This window comes from Typopeltis vanoorti, chromosome 2, assembly GCF_054136105.1.
Source record: "Typopeltis vanoorti isolate ZY-2024b chromosome 2, IOZ_Tvanoo_1.0, whole genome shotgun sequence".
Lineage (NCBI taxonomy): Eukaryota > Metazoa > Arthropoda > Arachnida > Uropygi > Thelyphonidae > Typopeltis > Typopeltis vanoorti.
The window spans coordinates 76,416,592-76,443,903 of NC_143550.1; the positions used below are offsets into that span (position 1 = coordinate 76,416,592).

Here is a 27,312-nt window from a genome sequence, read left to right on the forward strand (position 1 = left end):
TTCTTTACACATTCCACAATTTCACATGATCTACAGAGTCAAAAGCCTTGCTATAGTCAAGGAAACAAAGGTAGACATTCTTTTGATATTCCTTTGCTCTTTCTATTATCCATCTCACATTGGCGATTTGATTTCTTGTTCCTCTGCCTGTTCATCTGGCATTTCTCTCTTCATGAATGGTTCCAGTCTTTTCTGAATGATCTTAAGTAAGACTTTACTTGCATGAGAAATCAGTGCTAGTGTTCTGTAATTTTCGCACTCTCTTGCATTGCCTTTCTTCAATAAAGGTATATAAACTGATTTTTTCCATTCCCTAGACCATTTAGTTGTATCCAAATTCACTGACAAGAACTGTTAAAATTTTAACTGCCTCTTCTCCCAGGGCTTTGAGCAGCTCAGTAGGTATTCCATCTCCTCCTGGTGCCTTCTTACTGGATAGCTGTTGCAGTGCCCATCTCACTTCACTCTCCAGTGGTACTGGCTCCTGTGTATAATCCTGCTCTTCAAATTTCTCAGTAATTTTGAAGTCCTTTCTGTAAAGGGCTTCTGTATACTCTTTCCATCTTACTTTGATATCTCTAGCTTCTGTAAGATATCCTTTGTGTACTTTTCAATATTGTCACCTTGGCACTAAACTTCCCTGTTAGTTCTCTGATCTTTTTGAAAAGATCTATTGTTTTTCCTTTCTTGTTTTGGTCTTCTCTTTGTTGGCATTCCTGGTTAAAGTATTTTTCCTTGTCTCTTCTAGCTTGTCGTTGAAACTCTGCATTCAAATGCCATACTTCCTGCAAATTTCCTGTGGCCTTCATTTTCCTCCTTTCCTGAGCAGTTTTGATGGCATCTTTTGACAACCATTTAAACTTCTTCTTACAAGCTGTTGGAATATTCTTTGTTTCTGTTTTAATTATATCTTTAATCTCTTCCCATAGTTCATCTGGTTCTCTTTCACACAAATTGAGTGTGTTGAATCTGTTCTGTATACTAATATTGTATTCAGCTGGTATGTTTCCAAGATCATATCTGATTGACATTTGTGTTGTTTTCAGTTTCCGTAATTTCACATATATCGTAGCCACTAATAACTCATGGTCTGTTCCACAGTCTATACCTGGAAAAGTTTGACAGATTGAATTGTACTTCTCCATCTTCTTTGTCCAAGTATATAGTCAATTTGATTTCTGTATTGTCCATCAGGTGATATCCATGTGTACAATCTTCTTTTGTGCTGTTTAAAGCAGGTTAGCAACACAAACCAAAATACCTAAACCAAAACGACCTGTTATTCCTTGTTCCTCAGTCTCTCCCATTTTTGCATTCCCATCTCCAATAAGTAGTCATAAATCGTGCTTTGGTGTTCTATCTTCTTGTAACTTGCCATAAAATTCTTCATTGTCTTCTTCTGGTATTCCATTTAAACCTGAATGATGATCATATTCATTGGATGTCTATCTAGCCATCTTTTTCCTGAGTAAGAAAGATATTCCATTTTTACAACTTGTCTCATGTCCTGAGTAATACACCATATAGTCCCCTGACTGAAAATGGCCCATTCCTGTCCATCTAAGTTCACTTATTCCCAATATATACAGCATCTTGCACTCCATTTCCATCTTTATTATTTCCAGCTTACCTCGGTTCATACTTCTAACATTCCAAGTTCCAATCCTGTGGTTTCTTATGAAACAGGAAGCCTCCCTTTTCCAACCAACAACATCTGTGACCAATCTTCCTTCTGGCTTTGACCTGGACACATCATAAAAAAGAATGTCCAGTAGCAGCATCTAATTTGTTTAAACCTTGAAAGACTAAAATGCTGAGGGAACTGGTATTCAAGTCACCACTATCTGATATATGTTTATAATGAAGTATGGTTAGTCTACAGCAACCAAATCCATTGGCTAGCTATAACTTCTTTTTGTTGAACTATTGTAGACAAGGATCAAGATATATCATTCCATACCCCTCAGTGGAAGGCCAAACCTCTCTTGGTTTAAATGCCACTGGGTAGTAGATGAGCTTCATCATCCTATGCAATACCACCACTTTACTTACTGGGAGCTTGAAACTGCTAGAAATTGTTTGTGTTTCAGTTCAAAATTCTAATTTACATCCCACCCCCCATGACTTCTCTAGAATATGAGTGGTGTTTCAGATTACATTAGACATTTTGGAGATACCCAACATTTCTTCTGTTTGAAGGTACAGCTTTGAAACATTGATTTTATACTGACCTTATACTAAACTTAAGGATAATAACTGTAGGAGGCCAGATCAGCTAACAAATAATCTTGTTTTCACTATTCTTCCAAGTGTGGCTGAGTTAGTGTTTTTACAGCAAAAGCCACTAAGGCTGTTGTGTCAAAATATGTATTATGTCTATTAATTTTATCTGTTGTTCTGGCCATGTTTTGAAAGAATGAAACCTCTTTCAGGAGGGAAAAATTTGCCTCTTTTGTATGAGACCAGCTAACAAACCTTTATTTAAAAAGCCCTTATTAAAAGTTCATTGTGTCTTAGACAGGATTTGAATATAGGTCTTTTCAGCTAAATTGCATCATTATTACCATTTGAGCTACAGCCATATTTGAACTCCCTCCAGTTTATAAAGAAGATTGATGAAATTCTCTGTATTGTTTAGTAAAGAATCTCCCTCCCAATTTCATCCCATCCACTGTGCTTTAAGTTAAATAACTTTTTTTTTTGGATTACTTCTAAAAAAATGAAATAAAAAAACTCCACTAGTCTTCCTGCTTTCTCAGGTCCAAAGCTCATCATTTTTTTTCTCTTTTATCTTAGAAAAGAAAGAAAGAAAACCTTGCCACCTCTCTGTCACCCTTTTTTATTTAAATATCTGGTGTCAGCACCAGTAGCCACCAATGTCACGGGGAGTAACAGTCTTCCAGTTATTCCTGTATGAAATTTACTAGTATCCAGGCTTGGGCTAATCCAAGGAAATGGCTTTACTAACTTGGGATTAATATATTTAAATTACTTAACCTCTACATAAGGGTTTCTGACATAGTAATGATAAAACAAATTAAACAAAACTTATGAATTCAAAACTTATGGGGGGGAGAAGAAAAGATGACAATGTTGCAAGTTTTAATATATAAGAAATACTTATATAGTAGAAACTGATTGCTGTTTTAATAATATTTGTATCTAATGATTTGATAAATGTTTCATTTTGTTATTATTATTTTTTTTTATTAAAGCTTTTAAATCTTTTCAGAATCCCTCTTGCAGCGATATGTGGTGGAATCTTAAGATTAGTTTGGCTTCATATTCTTGAGCAGCCGGATTCTTTATTAGTGCAAAATTATGATGTTGGTGTCAATATTATTGTGATTTGTGTAATAATTGAAATAATATCAGAACCATTATATGTTATTGGGCAAGCATTCTCATTTATCAGGCTTAAGGTAATAAAAACAAATTTTTTATTGTAAATTGAGTAAACTATATACTGAGAGTGTTTCACAAAAATAAAATTACAGCACATTTTGCATAATGCATTAAGTGCATGTCTTAGTATTTGCTTTGCCTGTTTCTTGCCATATTATGATGTGCTGCACCATCAGTTGCAAATGGCTGACATAACTGGAAACACAGTCATATGTAGGTGCACAGTGTATGTTCTACTGCACTGGCAAAAATATGATTGCTGTTTTGTAAAAGTATACAACGCAAATGCCACAGTTGTAGCTTTGAGCTTGGAGTAATGCCTTTACTAATTGCAGAATATAAAGCTGTCTTACCTGAAAATTTATTTCATGTTTGTCCTTCCCATACGAGGAGGGCTCCATTAAGTTTTACCAGCAGTTTGAAGGAGTGTCTGCATACACAGACACCCAGGAAGCAGTGCAACTCATGGGCTGAAAAGTTTTTTTGTTGTGGAGATTGGAATTGTGGAGTTGAGAGAGTAAAAAAAAAAAAAAACACTAAGAAATGAAATTAGAGATCAGCAGATTTATCTGAAAGAGTTTATTTCAAACAGTGAATGACCCCTAGAAGATATAAATCTTCTTGGGGTCATTCAAAAAGAAGAGCTCTGAGATATTGTTCTTAAAGGACAGCATGTAGAAGGTTGAGGAATGTTTTTTTTTCTTCCTTTAGTAATTGGACTACTGTTAGTACATATTTTAAATTGAAGATAGAACGATATGAATTGTTTTAATAGAGAAATTTATAGTCTTTTATGCAATGTTTCTTCATTAATATTTGCACAATTTCACATTCTCTGTAGTACATTTACTGGACACAGTTGAAGACCTTAGGAACAATTTCATCAAATTGAACAATTATTTTAAACAAACTGTCATCAAGTCAGAATTCTATGCCAAGGTTATTTATGGTTATTTTAGGCAAGGTAAATCCATGGTGAAACTTATGCGTGAAATAGGATGTGTTTATTCTTTTTGTTTTTAAGTTAAGAAAAGAGATTCCTTTATGAAGATGGACATTTTGAATTAAAGCAAGTTCTCATTTTAACTGATTGTGATTGTATGTACATATGATTGTAGCAAAGAACTAAATTCTTCATTCTCCACCCCCCCCCTCCTAAAAAAGTAAAGTTGAAAGTGATTTTTTTTTTTTTCATTCTGAATTTAATTTGTGTGTGTGAGAGAGAAGTGTATTTGTTATAAAAATTTTAAATACATTTTTATTCACATTAAAAATAGAAACAATTTTTATGTGAATAATTACATTTGTGTAATTTTTATATTAATTAAATAAAAATCTTTGCATTGCAATTCTCTTGTCTTGTTTTTGGGATTAAAGTTATATTCCCAACTTTTGTATTAAAACAGAATGGTTTTAATAATTTGGGGGAAACTGTTATTCTTTTAAGATAAATAAATTGATATACTGGAAAAAACAATACTCATAGTATGAATCTTTTTAGCTGCAGTAAATAGTAGAAAATTAAATGTATTTTGATACATAAACAAAATTATATAGCACCGTAAATCAAAGATGTAAATGTACACTTCCTCATGTTATCCTATACAAAATGGACAAATCTTTTGCATGGACAAAACTTGTCAGAGAATGTAAAACTATGCAGTAATCTAATTATTACTGACACTTGAAAATGTGAATGCTATTGAAGTTCACAGTTCATAAACATTTAGAGAAAATATAAATACAATAGATTTTGGTTAATTGGACCACATTGGGAATAGCATAATTTGGCTCAATTAAGTAGCTGATCCAATTAAGCGAAGTTACACATCAAGAGTTTAAAAGATGTGTGCTGTATGTATGTAAGACAAAATACAAGTTTAGATAAGGTTTTTGTTTATTGCATAGCATTACTAATAAAGAAACAGTTGACTTTAATTATAGTATGAGGGTAGTGTGAAAAGTTCTCAGCCTAAAATGAAAAAACGAATTTATAATTTCAAATTATTTTTATCAATCTCCCTTAAGACTAATACATTTATTCCAGTGATGCTCCAGCACCATTATTCTGTCCCTGTAATGGTTCTCAGTAAGATCTGCAAAATACCCCTCTACAGCACCAACCACCTCTTGATTCGAAGAAAAATGCTGATTAGCAAGGAAGAGTTTTATTTTTGGAAGTAATAGAAGTCAGAGGGAGCCAAATCTGGGGAACAGGGTGGATGTTCCAAAAATTCATAGTGCAGATCCCTTAGTTTTCCCATTGCCAAAACACTTTTGTGGACAGGTGCATTGTCCTGATGAAAGTCGATTTTTTTCTTCTGCAAACCAGGTCTATCTCACAGATTTTTTCATCTAGTCTGGTTAAACGATCAGATTAATATTCTCTGGTTATTGTTTTACCCTTTTCAAGATAATTAATAAACAAACTGCCTCTAGCATCCCAAAACACCGATGCCATTACCTTTCCTGCTGATGGAACCAACTTTGTCTTCCTTGGTGGTGAACAACCGGCTTCTGTCCACTGTTTTAATTGCTATTTGGATTTTGGTGTGCAATGGTGAATCCAAGTCTCATCCATATTAATAAATCGATACACGAAATCAGTTTTATTCTTCTTAAAACACTCTAAGCACTGTTCAGAGATTTTCATGTGAGTGCGTTTTTGATCTACTGTGAGCAAGCGCAGCACCAATCTTGCACAAAGCTTTTTCATTTGCAATTCTTCATGCAAAATATATCCTATGCATTCTTTTGAAATGCCTATAGTCTCATCAATTTCATGTACTTTGACTCGCTGGTCATCCAATACCATATTGTGCACTTGATCAATGATTTCTAGTGTTGTTACACTTTTTTGGCATCCTTCACGTGGATTATCTTCAAGGCTGGTACGGCCATGTTTAAACTCGACAGCCCATTTCTTAATTGTTGAAAACGAAGAAGAGTGTCCATAAACTTTTAGGAACTTCGAATGAATTTCTTTTGGCGTTAAATCTTCTTTTACAAAGAATTTTATAACCACACGATACTCAATTTTATTCATTTCAAGGGAAACAGACAACAACACTTTTGCTTCAGACAACTGTATAAAACAAACAACTTGAATAGAATGACTTGCAATTGATGCTTATGACAGATGTACCAACTTAGAAAAAAAAAAATCTTGCCGATAGTGTAGCCATCTATGGTCGAGGCTGAGAACTTTGCAGAACACCCTCGTGTTATGCTTTCTCCCCCTTTTTTCTAGAAGTTCTTTTTGAATGTTGTCTATGCCTGGTGCTTTATTATTTTTCATTTGTTTGATTGCTCTATGTATTTCTTCATTTAGGATGCCTTTTGTGTCAGAAGTTTCTTCTGGGTTGAAGGTATCTTGATCTATGTTTTCTGTAGCTGCAAATGTTTCTTTAAAATTATTAGTCCATATTTCTTTTATTGTTTCACTGCTACTTGTTGTGGTTCCATCTTTTTGCAATATTTAAACTGGGTTAGGTGAGTATGTTCTAGTTATCTCTTTAACTATTTCCTGATTATCAACCACAAACAATAACCCCTCCCCACTCTCCTGGCTCTTCTTGGTGTTTACCAGGTTCAGTGTTTGGTGCCTCCACTTTGGACAAGCAAGACGTTTATTCAAAAAAGAACAATCTTATATCAACAATAAACCTGAAAGATCTTTCCTTGCGCAGTAACAGAGTGGATGCCCCTCACAATAACCTCTGGTCCATTACTGTCCTTTTACATTGGTGTCAGTTTAGATTTGAGCAGTTATTTAAAGAGGGTGCTGAAGCATATTTATACTGCCCAGACTTAAATCCAACTGGCTGTTTATCCATTGCCAAGATTTGGGAAAGTCTCATCCTCATAAATGGCAATACCGTGCCTCCTGTTATCTCCCACCTTTTTTTTTTTATTTTTTAATATAATGTTGTGTCATTCATTCATTTTATTTTGTAACCACTCTTGTGGTGGCACTCTGTCAAGTGGCTCATCTCTGCAAATAGGATTAATATTCTTCATTCTAGTTTCACATAGTGATTATGCTGATGCACTGATGACGGTTCATTAATTTCTGGCTGAAATATTTGCAATAATAAAAATTATTACTTTTCATTCTTGTGAATATGTGTATCTAATAATCATTACTATGGCGCAAGTGCCATTAAAAATTTGCATTTCTCTTATATTTTCTACCAAGGTTTGTCACTTCCTGTTTCATTTAGCAGGTTTTCAAAGTAATTACTCCAGTTATCTAACATATCTTTATTTCTTATAAATTAAAGATACCAAGAAATTATATACTTGATGTAATCCTTTATCAGGGATAATAATGATGGCATGTAAACTGAAAATAAAGATATTAGAAGTTTTTTCACTTGGTTATACTATAAATTAAAGATACCAAGAAATTATATACTTGGTTGAATCCTTTTAAATTGCAAGCAAAGTTTGCACCTGAAGTATTTTCAGGACTAGGGCAAAACTTCTAACATCTTTCTCTAATCCAGAGTAATTTAATAATAAGGTGTGACCTTTTGGTAACTCGTATATGAAGATATGACTTCCGCATTACTTCAACCTTAGTATCACCTCTGGGTCTGGCTCCCACCGAAAGGACCTCAATAAAGGTCGAAACTGGTCTAGCTAGTGACCCCTTCCCATAATGCATAGCATTATACGTCATGTCCGTGAACAAGGTGCTTTGCATTATGGGAAACTAAGGCAAGTGATGTGAAGTCTTGGCTTCCTTATACGAGTTGCTCTAGTCCTGAAAATACTTCAGGATACAAACTTTGTTTGCTTACACTTGGATAAAGGATTAAACCAAGTATATAATTTCTTGATATCTTTAATTTATAGCAAGTGAAAAAACTTCTAATATCTTTATTTTCAGTTACATGCCATTGTTATTATCTTAGATTACTTTTGCAGTACATTTTTCTTCCATTTCTAAACTTTTTTTCAATATGACCAAAAGTTTTGCAATCTTCCTGATATATCTTTTGTACCTGGTCCTTTAATCTATCAGTAAATGTTGGTCGATTGGTAGCGCCTCTGCTACTAATGTCTCACAAAAAGTTAACCATGTTTGAGAGTGGTTAGTAGTTGGAAAGGGATCAATCGTTCGATGCTGTTGGCACACTCTCCCTCGATGAGTCTTTGGACTCCCTGGAGGTATCACATAATAATATAAATCATTTACAGCTTTCAGCACATACAAACCACATATAGCAGCACTCAATGTTCAAAATGTACTCCTTTTGCCATCTCGCAAACAGAAGTCTGTGAAGCCCATATTGATGGTGACATGTACAACATCCAATGAAAACTCTGCCTATCCTTGCTCCAAATCCACCTTCAGGCTGCCAATGCTGAGGTGATGTTTCTTGCAGACTACTCACTCAAGCTCTGACCATTTGAAATCCAACAGATTCAGATCAGTACTTTCAGGCAGGCAGTCAGATGGTGATATGTGGTTAAGCACATCTGCCTTCATCCACTGTTGTCTTGCCTTGTGTGCAGGGGCTGAATCCTGTTGGAAGGTCCACTGCCTGCCTTTAAACAAGGTCTTGTTCAGGGGTCATACCACATGTTCCAGTACAGTGTCTTGATACACCATGGCAGAAGTTTTGACCCCCTTTCTCGCAGAAATGCAACTTGGATATCCCCCCTCCCTACCAAACCATTACTGATGCAGGGTAGTGACCTCTCTGAATCCTAGGTGCTATGGCACATACTGTGGGGCATATGCTCCATCATTTTGGGGTTAAATGACTCTTCGGTGGTGAAAATCTTGTCATCTGTGAAGATGTTTATTCTGTGGATATTTCTATCTGTTGTTTGCGTGCCACCAGAGAGGTGCCTTTGATTTTATCGCTCTCTGTCGCATAAGTTGCAGAGTAAGAAAGTGTCCAGTAGAACAATGATAGGCTCTCACCCCCATGTGATCAGTTAGTACACATGGCATCATTCTTTGTGAAACATTCATCTCTCATGACATCACTTTCTGACTCTTTCACATTCTCAACAGGATTATGCCAGAAGTGTGCCTTCGCAGCCCTCACAATCTGTTGCATCCTAACTCCGCATCATCGACTTGTTCTTTGGTGGTGAGATAAATCTTCTTTATCATTATAACAGTTAATAGTCCAATACACACAAACATCCTGCTGATCCTATGTGTTTTAGTGTGAAAATAACAGGTAGCTGCATTTCAGTCTTAAGTGCCACTATAGCTACATGGTTCTCATAATCTTCCCACAGCATGTTAATCCATACTGCTAGACAACTCTCTCTACTTATAAACACACAAATATTGGCTGTGCATAGCACCAGAACTGGGCTCGTGCAATTTTGTGGGCGGTGCTCAGGTGTTTGGAAGTCGTAACAGTATATATGACAAAACTGTGTATTCCTTTTTTTTAGCATTGTTTTTTTTTTTCTGTATCCTCTCTTAGAATGCATGTTCACTTGCTTGCTAGGAAACATTAATATGCTTTCTTTTTTTTTCTATGACTTCCCTCCAATTTCCTGAATCTTTTATTAAGCTTTGATTTTTCTGTCTTTACAGGCAACCTCAATGGCTTCATGAGCTAATGTTCTCTTCAGAGTCTGCCATTTGGTCTTCATTGTTTGGTTCTTGCTTTCAAAGTTTTTAATTTTTTTCTTAAATAATATTTGCAAATTATAAATAATAATAATATATAAGAAATAAATAATAATTATTTCTTATATATTATATAAGAAATAATATTTCTTAAATAATAATATACGTTTCAGTCTTTAGTTCACTTCTGAGCTACTTGATTTTGATTTTTGTTATAAAGCTTTCTTATATGCTTTACTTTTCTTTATGATATTTAATGTTATCTTGCTCAAAACTGAATGATGATCACTTCTTATTTCAAATCCCCTGTATTACTCTTGTTTTCAGAACCAGCAAGAAGATATTGCTAACAACATATTGCCATAGAGAATGAGCTCTTTCTTGTTTCAGCATTATATGAGTAATGACTGGTTTATGTCCTGAACAGAAATCCAGCAGGTATTTGCCATTTTTTGTCAAAATTTGGAGAAACAGCAAAGCTAACAATAATTAGCTTTGCTGTTTTCTCTAAATTTTCCCAAAGCATTTCAGTATGTCTGATATCTGCTTCCTACTCTGCTGTTTAGATTTCCAACAAGAACCAACATCATTTATTATTTTTTTTCTTAGTAAAACTTTCTGTTGGAATCCCCCCCCCTCCCTAAAAAAATGGGTGCCATATATATTGACAAATATGTAAAAATCTGCCAGCTGAATGTGTTAAAATGTTTTGTTGAGGTCTCCTCTCAGTGCTTTGACACACTTATGCAATCCTTTCATTATCTATTTGTATATTAATTTTACCAACTACACTAAAAATATAAATAAATAGATGAAGATGAAATGTCTTACTTTTTCGATAGATTTGTGAGAAATGTTTTCCAGTTTTTGCTTAATGTCATAATTTTTTTTTTTTTTTTATGATTTCCATATCAAATTTTTTACAGCAGGTATGGTATGTTGTGCAATCACAACATCCAGAAGACTTGTAATGGATTTGTTTAGGAATATAATATCATTTGCATAAAGTAAATAATTGAGTTTAATATAACTAATTTTAATATCATATAGCATGCAAACTGTCTTGCTATTATTTATGATTATTGGTTATATTTTAATTTTCTTTATTTTTAGTAGAAATTGCATGAATAGGATATATTTTACATGTTAATCTTTTTAATTTTTGTTCCTTTAATTTTTGTTTTAATTTTATGTGTTTATATGTTTAAATTTTACTAATAGTTATATTTAATGAGTTATTATTACAGGTAACCCTCGTATAACGCGAATGTTAGTTTCCACAGAAATGCCGTGTTATATAAATCACGTTATGCGAGACTCAGATCACATAGAAAAAGTAGGGGTTATGTTCCAAAATCGTTTTTTTTTTTAAGACATATCCAACAAAAAATATTTTTATCTAATTCGGTTAATTCATGTAAGTTAAGAAAACATAAACTATGAAACAATATACATAGTATAAACTTATAAAAATAGAAATTGTATGTAAACGTCATTCCCATAATGCATAAATGTTTTAGGCAAAATAAAATAAAGTGCATAATTTAATCATAATCACTGTCTTCAAAATGAACATTTCTTCGATATTCTTTATTTACAAGTGGCTGGGCATCGTCATCACTTGAAATCTCTTGGACATCATTTGTATAATTCTCATTGCATACTTTGGCTGGTTTAGTTATCAAGAAGTCAGTAATAAGACCTTGCTTACCATGATGCTGCAATTTTTTTTATTAAGTTCATGATATAGTGCTAAACAAATATCCAATTGTCTGGTGAATTTTCCGGAGCGCTCCATTGAGGGATCATTATCCATAAAATAACTTCCTAACTTTCTTGCCAAGTTCAATCCTTCTGCTAATTTCTTTAAACTGAATTCTTTAACAGATTCACCACAATCAGAATCTTCGGCAGAACTTTCCCGCCATTTGGTTTGACGTCATCTATTAATTGTATCAGTTTCTTCTATTTTAAATTTATTTCCCCATCAATTAATTCACTAATTTCGTTTTCAACCATTTCGCAAAAGCACTCTAAGTGGCCATTACTATACAATTTTTTTTTTTTTTATATATAAAAAAAAAGTATTGCATGTAACTCACAAGAAAATAAAGTGCTCAGCTTGAGATTAACACACTTAAGATTTTTAATGCGCTTTCCTGCCAAAACGAAGACAATTTTCAACAATAAACACTTTATATGGTAAACAGTTAACATACATGCGTGCTAAAGGGTATTTCCTCTAATATAAATTCGCTACTTAATAACTACATGCACGATACGGACAGACATGAATTTAACGAAGATAAAATTTGATTTTTAAGTTGCACATTGAAAAATATATGAAAAGATAAAGGGTTATTATTACAATTTGTAGACTGCATTATATCGAAACCCCATTATATGAGGGTTACCTGTATTTGAGTGCCTGTATTTTGGGGTTCAGGCCATTACTTCATCATTGAAGTACATGTTATAATCTCAGGAGCCACTGCAGCTTTTCTGTCAGGAATTATTCATGATATAATGAATTTATGCTATCATTTATATTAGTGAAATGTTTTATATCATATGTGTTAATGCCACTAAATGTTTTATTCTTATTCTAACAGGTCATTCTTAAACGATTCTAGTTTTAAATATACAGTAACCCCTGACTTATGTAATACGCAACTTACGTAAATTCGCAGTTACCTAATAAATCTCGAAAATTACAACTACTAGCGCGTATGAACATGTTTGTGGCTATTGCATCTTTGACATCCATTGCAGTATGCAACGACATAATGTTAACTAGACTCGGCATTCATAGCAAATGTAACAAATAGTAACAGGCAGTGACAGGTTACCGGTAAACGCTGTGAGCAGCAGAGGGCAAGTGCACAAAAGCCGTAACATTTAAACTGAAACCTACCAATTAGAAATAAGGACTCCGTAAACAATCCCTCCTTTCCCCGATCCCATCAGTAGTTCATGCCTCACACGGTTAGTTTAGTCGCTTGTTTATCACCGTTAGTGTTCGTTGTTTATTTACCCTTAAAATGGATTCGAAACGCAAAACTGAATGTGCTGGTAATAAATCTAAAAAACAAAGGTCTGCAATTACTTTAGAAGAAAAGTTGAAAATAATTCGTATGTATGAAGACAGGAAAATTATATCAACAAAAGCTCGACCTATTTTGACAGTGAATACGATAGTGAAGGATAAAGTTCATATTGTTGAAAGCATGAAAGGTGCGGTAACGTTGAAGGGCACAATCATTACCGAGAAGAGGCTGGGCCCGATTTCAGAGATGGAGAAATTGTTGTCTCACTGGATCGAGTATCTGACACAGAAGCGGATACCGTTGAGTTTTCTGATTATCCAGGAGAAGGCTAGGTCTTTACATAAAGATTTACAAGAGAAGGCTGGTATCATAGACACGGAGAGTGCATTTAAAGCTAGTGCTGGATGGTTCAAATGATTCAAGAAGCGTACAAATCTACATGGCATCAAAGTCATGGGTGAGACAGCAAGTGCAGATACAGACGTGGCAAATAAATTTCCCGAACTTCTGGCAGAAATAATTGAGGAGGGGGAATATTTGCCTGAGCAAATATTTAATGTTGACGAAACGGCTCTAGAAGAGAATATCAACACGGATATTTATTGCAAAAGAGAAAAAATCTATGCCTGGATTCAAGGTTGCAAAAGATCGGATCACTGTTATGATTGGCGGCAACACTTCAGGGGACTTGAAACTTAAACCACTTACAGTGTACTATTCCCAGAGACTGCGGGCCTTTAAGAACATTGACCCGAGTAGGCTGCTGTAATCTGGAAATCCAATAATAAGGCTTGGATTACACTTGTGCTGTTCGCAGACTGGTTCAATAACCACTTCATTCCCCAGTGAAGGAATATTGTGCCAAGAAAGGAATCCTGTTAAAAGTGCTTCTCCTCTTGGACAATGCCCCCAGCCACCCAGAAGAGTTGTATGACTTTCATTCCGACATAAAAGTTGTTTGCCTGCCTCATAGAACCACCACACTGTTGCAACCTATGGATCAAGGCGCTATTACAACTTTCAAAGCCTACTATCTGCGGCATATGTTTTCCCAAGCAATTAAGGCCATTGATAGTGGCGAGGGCATTACTCTACGTGATTTCTGGAAGAATTATAATATCCTTGACGCTGTCAAAAACATCGGGGTGGCACGGGGTCAAGCGGACAACAATGAATGCTGTGTGGAAGAAACTCTGCCCAGAAATGGTGCAAAATCGTTTAAAGGAAGGAGAGCAGGCAATGACTGATACGGTTGTTGAGTTGACACAAGAATTACAACAAGCGACGGAGATGTGTGCAACTGGCAGAGCGATTAGAGCTGGAAGTGGATAACGTTGACATTAACGAGCTTCTTTTGAGTCACAATGGAAAGCTCACTAATGACGACCTTATTTAGTTGGAGGCATTCCGAAATTCTGAAGAAAATACTTCAGAATTTCCAACTCCAGATGTTAAGAAATTTACAACAAAGGGACTAGCTGAGGCTTTTAACCTGATAGTCATGGCACTAGCAAAATTAGAATCAATGGATCCGAACACCGAGCGGTTTGAGAATGTTAGCTGCCGTATCCATTCTGATATGTCTAGCTACAAGGCCATCTACGATGACAAAAAGCATGTGACCACACAATCTACTCTAGACATGTTTGTGAGATGCCGCTCACAACAACATCAAGATGTCAACTCAGACGACCCCGACTACGCTCAGCCTTCAACATCGAGAGGGGTAGAAGTTGCCAGAGAACAGCATTTCTCTTCACAACCATCCACCACTAGCGCCGACTCTCCCACTACAGAGTTAAATTAGCTGTCACAAGACATTTTTTTATTTGATAAGTGTTATTTCAGTTTATCTTTATATTCTTTTATATATTTTTCATACTTTTATAGTTTATATCTGAGTAAATACTGCTGCATGATGGTTCATTTATAAAATAATACTGTGTAAATAATATACTGTACATATCTGTATATATACATACATATAATAATAATAAATATTGTAGTTTCTTACGAAGTTACACTTAAGCAATTTACAAATTCGACTTATGTAAAATTCAAGTTACGTAAAGGTTTACGGAATGCATTACTTACGTAACTCGGGGGGGGGGGGGTTACTGTATTTAAATTTATTATATTTAAATTTTAAATAAAATATATTTCTTGTTCATGTTTACAGGTAATCATTGAAGGTATTTCATTGTCCTTCAGAAGTGCCTTTATGGCTTTATTTATTACATTCTATCCAGAACATGGTGTACTGGTTTTCTGCATAGGACAGGTAAGTTTATAGCCATACAATATATATATATATATATATATATACAGTGTGATCAAAATTAAAGTATCCCTGTTTAAGCCCTTTTGGAGTGCCACTCAGTGATCTAAATGCTGCAAAACTTTGCAGGAATGCATTATGCATTGAGGAAATTCACCACCAGGGTGCATTGTAAATGCCAAATGCATGGAATTTGAATATCATGCAGCTCAACAAGTGCCAAGAGTGTTTAAAATGATGGACACAGAATTTTTCCCTTCATTCTAGTTGTTAATACTGTGCACAGTGATGGCACTAAGCTTGCTGCAATGTTTTTTTTCTCATGAAGCATAAACAATTGCAGTGTTGCCTCACTCTGCAAATTGTCATCTGAACAAATGATGTTGATGTGCTATGACAAATGATTAGTCATTTTGAAGAAATGGGACTGGTGGGAATTAGATCTGACAGAGGTCACAAACCAATCGGTTCACAACAAGCGAATGAAGTTACTATTGCTGTCGTGGAGCAGCCCATGAATAACCACTTTGGTTCCTGCAGTTTGCAGTGCACGTGCTCCATCAAGACACATGGATGTGCCTTACCTTACACAACTGTATGGAAAATTCTATGAAAGATTATGCACTTCTATCTATTCGGTATAACCATGACACAGGAGTTGTATCTGCAGGATTTTGAAAGTCAACTTACACTGGTAGCGAAGTTTGGAACTACTTTATTTTTTCTCTCAGATATAGCTTCCACATGATTATTATTATATGGGTACCTCCATGAAGTCCAAAAACTCATCGCGAGAGACTTAATCTATTCACACAATCTATCGTACTTCTCCTTGAACTCATTAATAGATAAAGCATTCACAACTGACCCTGGCAACCCTTTCCACTCATTCATGACAAGCAAAAACACTGGTCCTCACATCCCCTACTAACAACATTTTTATTCAACTTCCAGGGATGACCCCCTTGTTCTGGTCCTTCTAGCCAGGTGCTGAAACATTTCCACTGCATCTATTCTATAAAATCATTTAAGCAATTTAAATGTTTCTATCATATTCCCTTTTTTTCTCCTATCAACCAACGTCTGCAATCCACGCACCTTCAATCTATCCTCATAGGGAACATTCCACTGGCCACTCACCATCTTGGTCACTCACCTCTGAATCTTCTCCACTGCTTCCACATCCCCAAGAAACTGAGGGGACTAGACTTGACAACAGTAATCTAGATGTGGGCATATCAAGGCCTTATAAAGAGGAATTACAACTTCCTTATCTCTACTTGTTAATGTGTTCTTCATTAGCAAAGCAATCTTATGTACTACCTTAGCATTATGTGCTCTAAACTTTAACTCTGTGTCTATCACCACCCCTAAATCAGTAGCTTCATCTATTTCCTGAAGTACAGTGCTGTCAATATGATAAACGGCTTGTAATCTGTTTATTCCAAAGTGCATAACTTTACATTTCTTGACATTAAACTGACACCCATTAACTTTTGCCTATACTGACAGCCTGTTTAAATCATCCTGCAAGCTCTCCACATCATCTTGATTAACTATTACTCTACTAATTTCACATCAGCAAACAACTGAACATTTCCTTTCAGGTTATTTCCTATATCATTTATGTACAAATTAAACATCATGGTCCTAACACAGAACCTTGTGGCACACCACTAGTCACCTGTTTTTGCCTCGATTCTGCCCCTCCATATACCAATTTTTGATATCTGTCCAGTAGCCACTCTCTTATCCACTTAACCAGTGTCATATCCATCCTCATTTGTTCTAATTTGTGTAACAGTGTTCCATGGGATATTCTGTCAAATGCCTTTGCAAAATCCAGAAAAATCATCATGCAGCCATTTCATTTATCCAACTCAGCTGTTATTCTATTATAAAAAGTTAGTAAATTACTAAGGCACGACCGCCCCTTCACAAAGCCATGTTGATCCTCATACGGTATCATATTTCAATTATATGTCTCGATGAGTCTTTGGACTCCCTGAAGGTGTCAAATAATAATAATAATAATATTTTTATCTACCCATTCTTGAATTCTCTTTTTTACCAATTTTTCTGGTACTTTTACCACCACGCCTGAGATACTGATTGGTAAATAATTTGCTTTTGTAGTCTTAGAACCTCCCTTATGCATAGGAATAATTTTGCCCTCTTTCACTCCCTTGGAACTCTACCAGATTTGAGACTTAAATTGAACAGCTTAGTCAAAGGCATTGCTCTTGCACATTCTCACAAAACCCTAGCTGATATCCCATCTTATCCCACAGCTGTATTTAACTGAGAGGCTGAATTACCTAAGAACCTCCAATTCATCCACCTCTCTTCTCACATTAGTGGCTGTCACATAGGTTTAAGACAGTAACCTCACTAGGAAGATATATATTTGCAAAGTGGTCACTCAGTAACTCAACTATTTTATCTGCTTCTGCCTACTCTTGACCATCATCACTCATTAAGGTTAATCTTTCATAATCATTCTACCTCTTACTTGCTACATAACAAAAGAACTCTTTGGGATTTCCATTGGCCTGCCTGACTAAATTTTCTCATGATCTGATTTTGCTTTCCTTGCCATGCTGGTCACCTTTCTCTTTATATATCATCCACAGCATTTTCTTCTTCTGCAGCTCATGCTTAATGATATTACTCATCCATCTAACTCCTACCCAATTAACCTTCCTTATCCTAGGTATACAATTTAATAGCTTCCTCTAGATGATCCATAATTATATCCCATGCACTACTAACATTCTTACTCTGCAGTGTTTTATGCCATGCCACAGATTTAAGCTTCTTCCTAAGCTTGTCATAATCACTTGCCTTGTAGTTCTACAAATATCCCTTCTTAATAGAATATTCTTCATGTTTTACAATTTCCCAATTCAGGACTGTGGTAACTTTCACCAATTGGAGGCAATGTTGTCAACTTGATTATGGATTGTTCTTCTGATCCTATTTGGGGGACTTCAACTCTCCTACTCCTACCCATGCCACCTTAAATATTATCTCTCAGCAGGGGTATAAATTCTGTTTCCTTTCTATCATGTGATTTTTCTTCCTTCCAGTCTATATCTTCATAGTTGAAGACCCCCATAATAATCACTCAACCTGTACTCATTATACTAAGTTGGCAATGCATGTCTTTCAGATTATCTGTGGAACTCCCTGGTATATAGCAACAATCAACTGCATATTTTGTCTTACTGGCCTTTTAATCTCACACCGGATTGCTTCAAATTAATAACTACTCTCCACCTGTCTCCTATTCTTTTTTGGTTGCAATTCATCTGCTATCATGAGCAGTACTCCTTCCCTGTCCTATCTTCTCTGAAAATACTAAACCCTTCACATTCAATCCCTGTAACTATATCATCTGCTGTTAGCCAAGTCTCACTAATGCCTGTAACTTTTGGCAAGGTTGCACTAATCAATGCCAAAAACTCCTCCCTCTTGTTCTTGATACTTCTGGCATTAGTATATATATATATATATATATATAGAAACTGCAACATCTGTTTATTCCCCCACCTTTACTTTCTGAATTGACTACCTTATTCAATATTTTTGCTTGGGAGATTAGATTCCTCTCTTGGTCATTCTCACTCAATTCATGGGTGCTGTCACATAAACTACTTGCTTCCATCCTAATTGCTTAAGCTTCCCTGAATTTGCACATTAGCAAGCTCGGTGAACAAATCTCTCTCTCCAGGCACCTAACACCAAAACCATTCAGATGCAGTTCATGCATTGTACAAATCCATCAAACAGAGATTACAGATCCTACATCATTCCTTTTGCACAATCTACTTATAGACTCATTGACTATCAGTGTCCTCCTCCTCATTCGCCTCTATCGTAGCGTGGTACCAGACTTACTATCTTCACCTTCTTGCTCTTCAATTTTGCCTCTTCTAACAACTCTTTACATCCTCCCTCATAGAATACTTCTTGCCTCTCAAATCATTGGTAACAACCTGGGCTGAATCAACCCCCTTCTTGGGCCCCCAGTGGGAAAAGAAATTTAAGGCCCCCTATCACATTTCCTAATGTTCAGTAATAATAATAATAATAAGATACTCATTGATTTTGAAGTCCCAAGTAATTCCATTGATGGATGTGAAGGTGATATTCAAAACAAAAATAACACAACAATTCACTCCTTCCCACCCACACGCTTTCCCATAGCAAAACTAACATTATAAAGTGACTTTTCTACATTTTCATGTGGCAAAATCATGTATTAGGTTATCAAAGTTAATATTTTGTAAAATCTCATGTTCAATGCTCATTAAACTTAGGTGGTTTAATTGTAACTGTGCCATGCTGTTTCATTTTTTAGTAATTTCATTTTAGTTCACAATAAGAGAATGGGGGCTTCGCTCTTTGTTGACTGAAAATTCCACATGTTGAGCAACTTCCCTGGAAAAAACTACATGGTCACTTTCCTCGATTGAATTTAGAGTTGCTGCTGTAGATATAAATAGATCTTCTGATGCTATTACCAGATCCAACACTCTGAAACCCACATCAGACTCACAATCTTTACTTTCTTAGTTTTCATTTTAGCTTCTTCCAACAACTCTTTCATATCTCTCATTGGATATTTTTCACCTTTCAAATAATTTGTGCCCCAAAACAATTAACTTGTTCACTTCTTTCTTCTGTAAACTTATAACTTCACTAATGTCCTTTATCTTTACACCTGGGAAACATGCTGTCATCACTTTCTCATTAAGTATACCTCTTATCATCAAATCCTCATTTAATACATTCTCTTTTCTCCCAGTTTCTTGCAGTTGTATGCTTTTCCCATTGATGTTTTCTCTTTTTCCCTTCTGCTGTACCATATGCCAATTGTTTCTCCAGTCACTCGAGCTCACATTTTGTCCTATGAAGGAGTCTGCGCAAGCATGCAATTTCTTTCTGCATCTCATTCAAATTATTACTTTCTTCAAATTATCATTTGTATTCCATGCACTATCATTTACTGTTTCCACTACAATCTCCATAGTGCTTCCACAATCACTGATGTTCTTAATATCAGTCACTTCATTCTTCTGCTCCTGACATGACTTGCATTTCTTGCATTTGCTCACAAAACATTTCTGACAAACCTCCATTCTTGCTCTAGTACGACAAACCACTCACTCACTCACTCTTGGCAATGAATATATTAAACACACAGTACATTGCACTAAATCCTGCATATTAATGTCATTCAGTATTGATGTCTTGGCTGCCATTTTTCTCGTATGCATCGGTGCCATAATGTAGAATGCTTTTGAAATGATATCGTGTAATAATAGTCACAACTAAACAACACAGTCAAAAATAAAGAAAATAACACCAATTATGTTTATCAGTATCCTCAATATTAACTTAAAATAAGGGCTTATCTGAGCAACATGAGTATGGCAGCTACTACCCAGGATGTTGCTTTAAGAAAACCATTAAATCTAAGAAAACTCAAAAACTAAGAAGGATACGGTTTAGTATGGAAAGATGTATGCATGATATCAGAAAAGAAATACTTGGTAAGAAATCAAACCAAAGTCTCTGACATTGCACACATCTGATGTAGCAGTGGTCTGATCATATTGCTCAAAGATGAGACCAAAAGAAGTACTGGATTGGATATCATGGGAGGTAAAAACAACTACAGCATCAACCAATATCATGATGGATTAATAAAATCAATCAGATTTGTAGGAGCAACATAGGGAATAAAAGCATTAATGGGCAGTCTTGGAGTCATCTTGATTAGACCTTCATCCAGAAGTGAATCAGTAATGGTTGATGATGATTATATACACACACAAATACACTTATAAATATTATAGTCCTTTCACTAAGCACATGGTAACCTTTCATAATAGTAACTGGAATGCATAATAATAAATCCAAGTTAGCTGACAGCTATTAATATAAAGCAGGATAATATAGGATACTATTAGAGCTTAGTCATTCAGTGACTCTAAGCCCTAACAGTTCTTGGCATGATAAATTCTATTACACATGCATGCTTTTTTCCTGAAGTCTGATATACTCCAGATGGTTCTACTGGCTTAGTCTTTGGAAGTTTTCTTTTTTGCATAGATAGAGGATGTATTTTCACATGTACCATTACTTTAAATCTTCTTTTATGTCAATATTTAGTTTTAGGAATCTTTTATTTTTCTCATGGTTAATAAGTATAACATTGTCTAATGGTCCCAGTTTAAAACAACCTGATGTAATCTTGAAATCGGGGCAGCTGTTTGTTTGGGACAGTAATTTATTTTAATGGTATTAACAACTCCAAATGAACTATTTTATAAAAATAAAAATAAAAATAAGATGTTTATTAACTCTTATATTTTCGCTGAGGAATTAGATAAGTACCAGATCGACATAATAGGGGTGACTGAAACAAAAAAGACCAAAACTGGTGAGATCTTTCTGAGCAATAAATACAAAATGTTATATTCAGTTAATGACAATCAAGGAAAAGAAGGAGTAGCCATAGTATTCAACACAAAATACAAGGCTAATCTTCTTGAATGGCAGTCAGTCTCAAGTAGAGTAATGTGGGCAAATATGAGAATGGGGAACTGGACAATGAGACTTATTTGTGCCTATGGTCCCACAGAAGGTTCTACTAAGGTAGAAGTGGAGGACTTTTTTTGAGGCTTTATAAAAAGCAACTGACACAATGAAAAAGGAAAAGTTGGTCCTTGTTGGGGATCTAAATAGCAGAGTAGGAAATGATTGTGAGATATACAAAAATATTTTGGGAAAATTTGGAGAAAAGAGCAAAGCTAATAATAATGGCAAATATCTGTTGGATTTCTGCTCAGGACATGGACTGGTTATTACTAACACCATTTTCCAACATAAAAATGTGCACAAATTCACATGGAGAGAATAGGCAAGGCATAAGAAAAGTCTCATTGACTATGTTATTGTTGATAGTGATGTTTTCTCCCTGGTGCAGAACTCCAGAGTGTACAGAGGATTTGAAATTAGAAGTGATCACTATTTAGTCTTGAGAGCAAGATAAAATTGAATTTCATATTGAAAAGAATAACATGTAAGAAAGTTTTAAAGCAAATAAAAGTTGAGCAGCTCTCAGATATGAACTGTAGACCAAAATACACAAAGATTATTGAAGAAAAAATGAAAGAGTTTGAGAACAGGAATCAAACCTTGGAGATTCAGTGGCAAACTCTGAAGAAAACATTGATTGATTCTGCCAGAGAGGAATGTGGTGAGGTTGTCTGCAAGGATAAAAAAATCAGAACTCCCTGGTGGACACAGGAAGTTAAAGAGGCAGTGAAGGAAAAGAAGAAAGCATATCAAAAGTTCCTGTCAAATAAGTCAGCTTGTGCTCTTAGAGAATACAGAGACAAATGCAAGAATGCTAAACACTGTGTAAAACTAGCTAAACAAAAGTCATGGGAGGACTTTGGCAAGAATATAGAAAATAAATATCAAGAAGGTGGAAAAATATTCTGGAGGTTGTTGAAGAAGCTTAGGAATGGAGGAAAGAGTGCTATAAAAGGAGTTAGAGATGATAAAGGTGACATGAAAACTGGAGAAAAAGATATCCTTGAAGTATGGAGTAATTACTTTGAAAAACTGCTAAATGAAACAAGCAGTGATGATAGCACAGTGGTAAAAAGCACTGACTAGGCATGCAGGCAGGAATACATATCCATACTTGAAGTAGAAAAAGCCATCAAAGGCTTGAAATGTGGAAAGGCAGCAAGAGTTGATGATATTTGACCAGAAATGCTGAATTATGGTGGTATAAGAGTCTTGCAGTGGCTGCACTGCATAGTTCAGAAAGCCTGGACAGAGGGACGAATTCCCGATGATTGGAGTAGAGCTCTCATAGTACCCATATATAAAAAGGGAAATAAAACTGAATGTGAGAATTACTGAGGTATTTCCCTACTGAGTGTTCCTGGCAAGATCTATGCAAGTATACCTGAGAAACGGCTGAGAAGAATTGTGGAAGAAAAGCTTGGTGAAGAACAAGCTGGATTCAGACCAAACAGAGGCTGTCAGGATCAGATCTTCACTTTACGACAAATTGTCGAGAAAGCATGGGAATATAACAAAGATCTGTATTTAGGTTTTGTCGATTTGGAAAAGGCATATGATAAGGTGCCAAGAGAGAAGCTGTTCAATATGCTGCAGTTATATGGTGTCAATCAGGCATTATATCGAGCAATACTTAGTCTTTATTTGAGTTGTAAGTCAGCAGTTAGAATTGAAGGAAGTACAGGAAGATGGTTTAATGTTAAATCTGGTGTGAGACAAGGATGTACATTATCCCCTCTGTTATTCATTATCTATATGGATCACATTATGAAGGAAAGTGGTATTAAACATGATATCAGAATTGGAGATGTTAATGTCAGCTCCTTGCTTTATGCGGATGATGTTATACTTCTAAATAAATCTGCTACAGGTCTGCAAGATTCTCTGACTAAATTGAATAGCTGTTGTAATAGATATGGTATGAATGTCAGCAATAAAAAGACAGACAATGAAAATAAGCAGAATCATTGAAAATGTCAACTTTGTTGTGAATGGAGAACCTGTGGAACAAGTTAAACATTTCAGCTACTTAGGCACGATTTTTATTGAAGATGGTAAATTAAATATAGAAATAGACAACAGAATCAGTAAAGCTGGTATGGTGGGAAGTCAACTGAATAAATTCATATGGAATAAGAGAGAAATTAGTCGGAACACTAAAGTAGCTGTATACAAGACAGTGTTCAAACCAGTTTTAACTTATGGATCTGAGAGCTGGGTCAGAAATAAAACACTTGACCAAAGACTAGAGACCGCAGATATGAGAGTTCTAAGAAAGATTATAGGCTTGAACAGATGGCATCAATGGCAATATCATATTAAAAACGAGGATATTAGGAAAGAACTTGATATTGTCAGCATCCAGGAATGCATTAGCAGAGCTAATCTCAGGTGGTATGGTCACCTAAACAGAATGGGCGAGGAAAGATTAGCAAAACAAATGTTCTCTGCCAGGTTGGAAGCAAAACGACCCAGAGGAAGATCAAGATATAGGTGGATTGATACGGTACAAAGTGCCTTAGACGATAGAAATATAAGATCTGATAATGTTGGAGTCTTGACAAGTAACAGACTGATTTGGAGGAAAATTGTAGATAGGAAGTTAGTAATGATATAATTTTTCCATGTAGTACTATCATATCCTGTACACCCCTTGTGGGTACATGGCAGGAATTTGATGATGATGATGATGATATTTTCGCTGAATTTCAAACCAGCATCTTCAGAGCACAAAGCAGCATGTTATAGTTTATACACAACAATGAGTAGGTGAAACAATTGAAATTGTAACGAACAAAAGATTTAAAGTCCTAATTAGTGACCTCTAATGTAAAAAAAAAGTATTACAGCTCTGTAAGAGTTGATCTTAAAATTACAGTCTCCAAAACTTTTGGCAAACTAATGCAACCATACTTGTTTAGGTTAGGAGAATTCTTCATAAAAATGGCTGACTCTAAAAATAATCTTTCTGATCTGTAACGAATAAATATTACATTGGTTTTCTTCCATCACTTTGGACAACCCTTCACACAGGATTAGATGGAAGAAAACTGATGTGCTATTTAAAGAGATTTAGGAGAAAAATTAAGGGAATGAACAGATGGCATTATTGGTAGAATCATATTTAAAAAAGATGTAAGGAAGAAATTTGACATTTTTAGCATTCAGAATGTATAAACAGAGCTAATCTCAGGTGGTATGGTCATTTAAACAGGATGGTAGCGAAAAGATTAGCAAAATATGTTTGATGCCAAGAAGATAGGAAAAAGACCCACAAGAATATCTAGATTTAAGTTGAACAAAGCAGTTAGAAGTGCCATAGAAGACCAAAATATAAGATATGACAGTATTAGAATCATGACAGATAACACACTAATTTGGAGTAATGCACTATGCTACACTATTATTATATTATCCTGTGTTCCCTGACATGGGGCATAACAGGAATTTAAGGATGATGCTGATGACAGCAGCTTAATTTGAAAGAAAATTGTTGATAATTTAATAATGTAAACTTAATCATCTAGTAGTATTCTGTATACTTCTTGAGGATACATGTCTGGAATGGATAATCGATTATTGCATATTATAAACTGAGTTTTATTCATGAGTTATTCTTTATTTTATTCATTAGTCAAAACATTTCATGTGTTATTGATAACAAAAATTTTTATTCTTCTAGATGATTTCATCAATTTTATATACAGTTTTGTACTATTCATACTTTGTTTGGTACATATCACCAAAGAATTCTGGAAAGAATGCTTTATTACCCTTCACTTCTGTTCAAGATCTACTTCCAAAATTTAATAAAGAACAAGTAAGTTTTATCCATTTATTTATTTATAATCATATTTAATATTTGAATATAAAAATGATTTAAATTAATTTATTATTATTATTAACATTTGACCTCCATGGATTCAGAGATTCATTGTGGGAAGGACACACTATCACAAAGCTCATTCAATCATGCCTTAAACTGATTCATTGTGTCTACATTCACAACACACTCAGGCAATGCATTCCACTCACCAACCCCTCTTGATGGAAAGAACCTTCTCCTCATTCTTCTACTCACACCCTCCTTATATAGATTCTAGAGATGGTCTCTTGTTCCATCCTGATTCTATGAAAAATCTCTTCCATGTCAACCTAATAACAACCCATTACTAGTTTATATGTCTCAATCATATCCTCCTTCCTTCTGCTCCTTACAAGACTTTGCAATTTACATTCTCTGAATCTATCCTCGTACTCCATATTCCAAAGACCACTGAACTTTGTGAATCTTCTCTGGACCCTTTCTGACATATCCTCGTCGCCATGAAAACCCACTGACTAAATCTGTGCAGAATAATCTATATGAGGCCTGATCAAGGTCTTATATAATGACATCATAACCTCTTTATTTCGACATGTCAGGGCCCTCTGCATCATTGCCCTTATTCAATGTGATGTCTTCACAACTTGTGCAACGGACCCTGAATTTCAGGTCCTTGTCTACCACCAATCCCAGATCTCTCTCTCATCTTCTCTACCTCCTTTAAAGTTTCCCCACCAGTGTATACTTTGCATCTTGTCGCTGCTTGCCAAATTTTAAAACCTTACACTTTGCAACATTGATAATTCCACTTACCTGCCCACTCATGCAATCTATTCAAGTCCTCCCCTGTAAGTCTATAATATCTGCTTGACTCTGTATTGCTCTCCCCAATTTTACATCATCTGCAAACAGCTGCATATCACCAGTTACATATTCCAATATCACTAATATACAAAATGAATGACAATGGTCCCAAAACTGCCCTTGCACCACACCACTAGTAACTTTCCTTTTGCAGGATACTGCATCCTAATATACAACTTTCTTATGTCTATCTGACAGCCGGTCATCGATCTAATTCAGATGTGTGTTATTCAATCGCATTGAATAACAATTTCAGTTTATTTAACAGCTTGTCATATGGCAGTCTATCAAAAGCTTTTGCAAAATCTAAGTATACCACCCAACATGCATCTCTCTTGTCCAAGAGAGATGTGTATTTCCACCTTGTTATAGTACATAAGTACTCCAGTAAAACATGATCTCCCTTGAGCAAACCATGCTGATAACTACAGAGAATACTGCTGTTATCAACCTATTTGTGTGTCCTACTTCTTACCAATCTCTCTCTCTCTCTCTCTCTCTCTCTAGTACCCACACCAACTCTGGATATGCAGATTAGCCTACTATAATTTGTAGCCACAGCTTTATCATCACCTTTTTTTGCAGTGGAACAATTTTACCTCCTTACCACTCCCTTGGAACTTCTGTTCTTGTTAGACTCATATAAAACTGTCATGCCAGTGTTACTGCCAATTCC

At 35.3% G+C, this 27,312-nt stretch overlaps 1 protein-coding gene across 2 annotated transcripts in view; it reads left to right on the plus strand.

Annotated features, from left to right (window-relative positions):
* LOC150109191 (man(5)GlcNAc(2)-PP-dolichol translocation protein RFT1) overlaps positions 1–27,312 on the plus strand; it is a 153,396-nt gene that overhangs the window by 35,028 nt on the left and 91,056 nt on the right. For both annotated transcript variants that reach the window (XM_090406111.1, XM_090406120.1), the window contains exons 4-6: positions 3,233–3,422; positions 15,239–15,340; positions 25,629–25,766. In XM_090406111.1, coding sequence (XP_090262237.1) covers positions 3,233–3,422; positions 15,239–15,340; positions 25,629–25,766 — 430 coding nt within the window. The remainder of the gene's footprint in view (positions 1–3,232; positions 3,423–15,238; positions 15,341–25,628; positions 25,767–27,312) is intronic.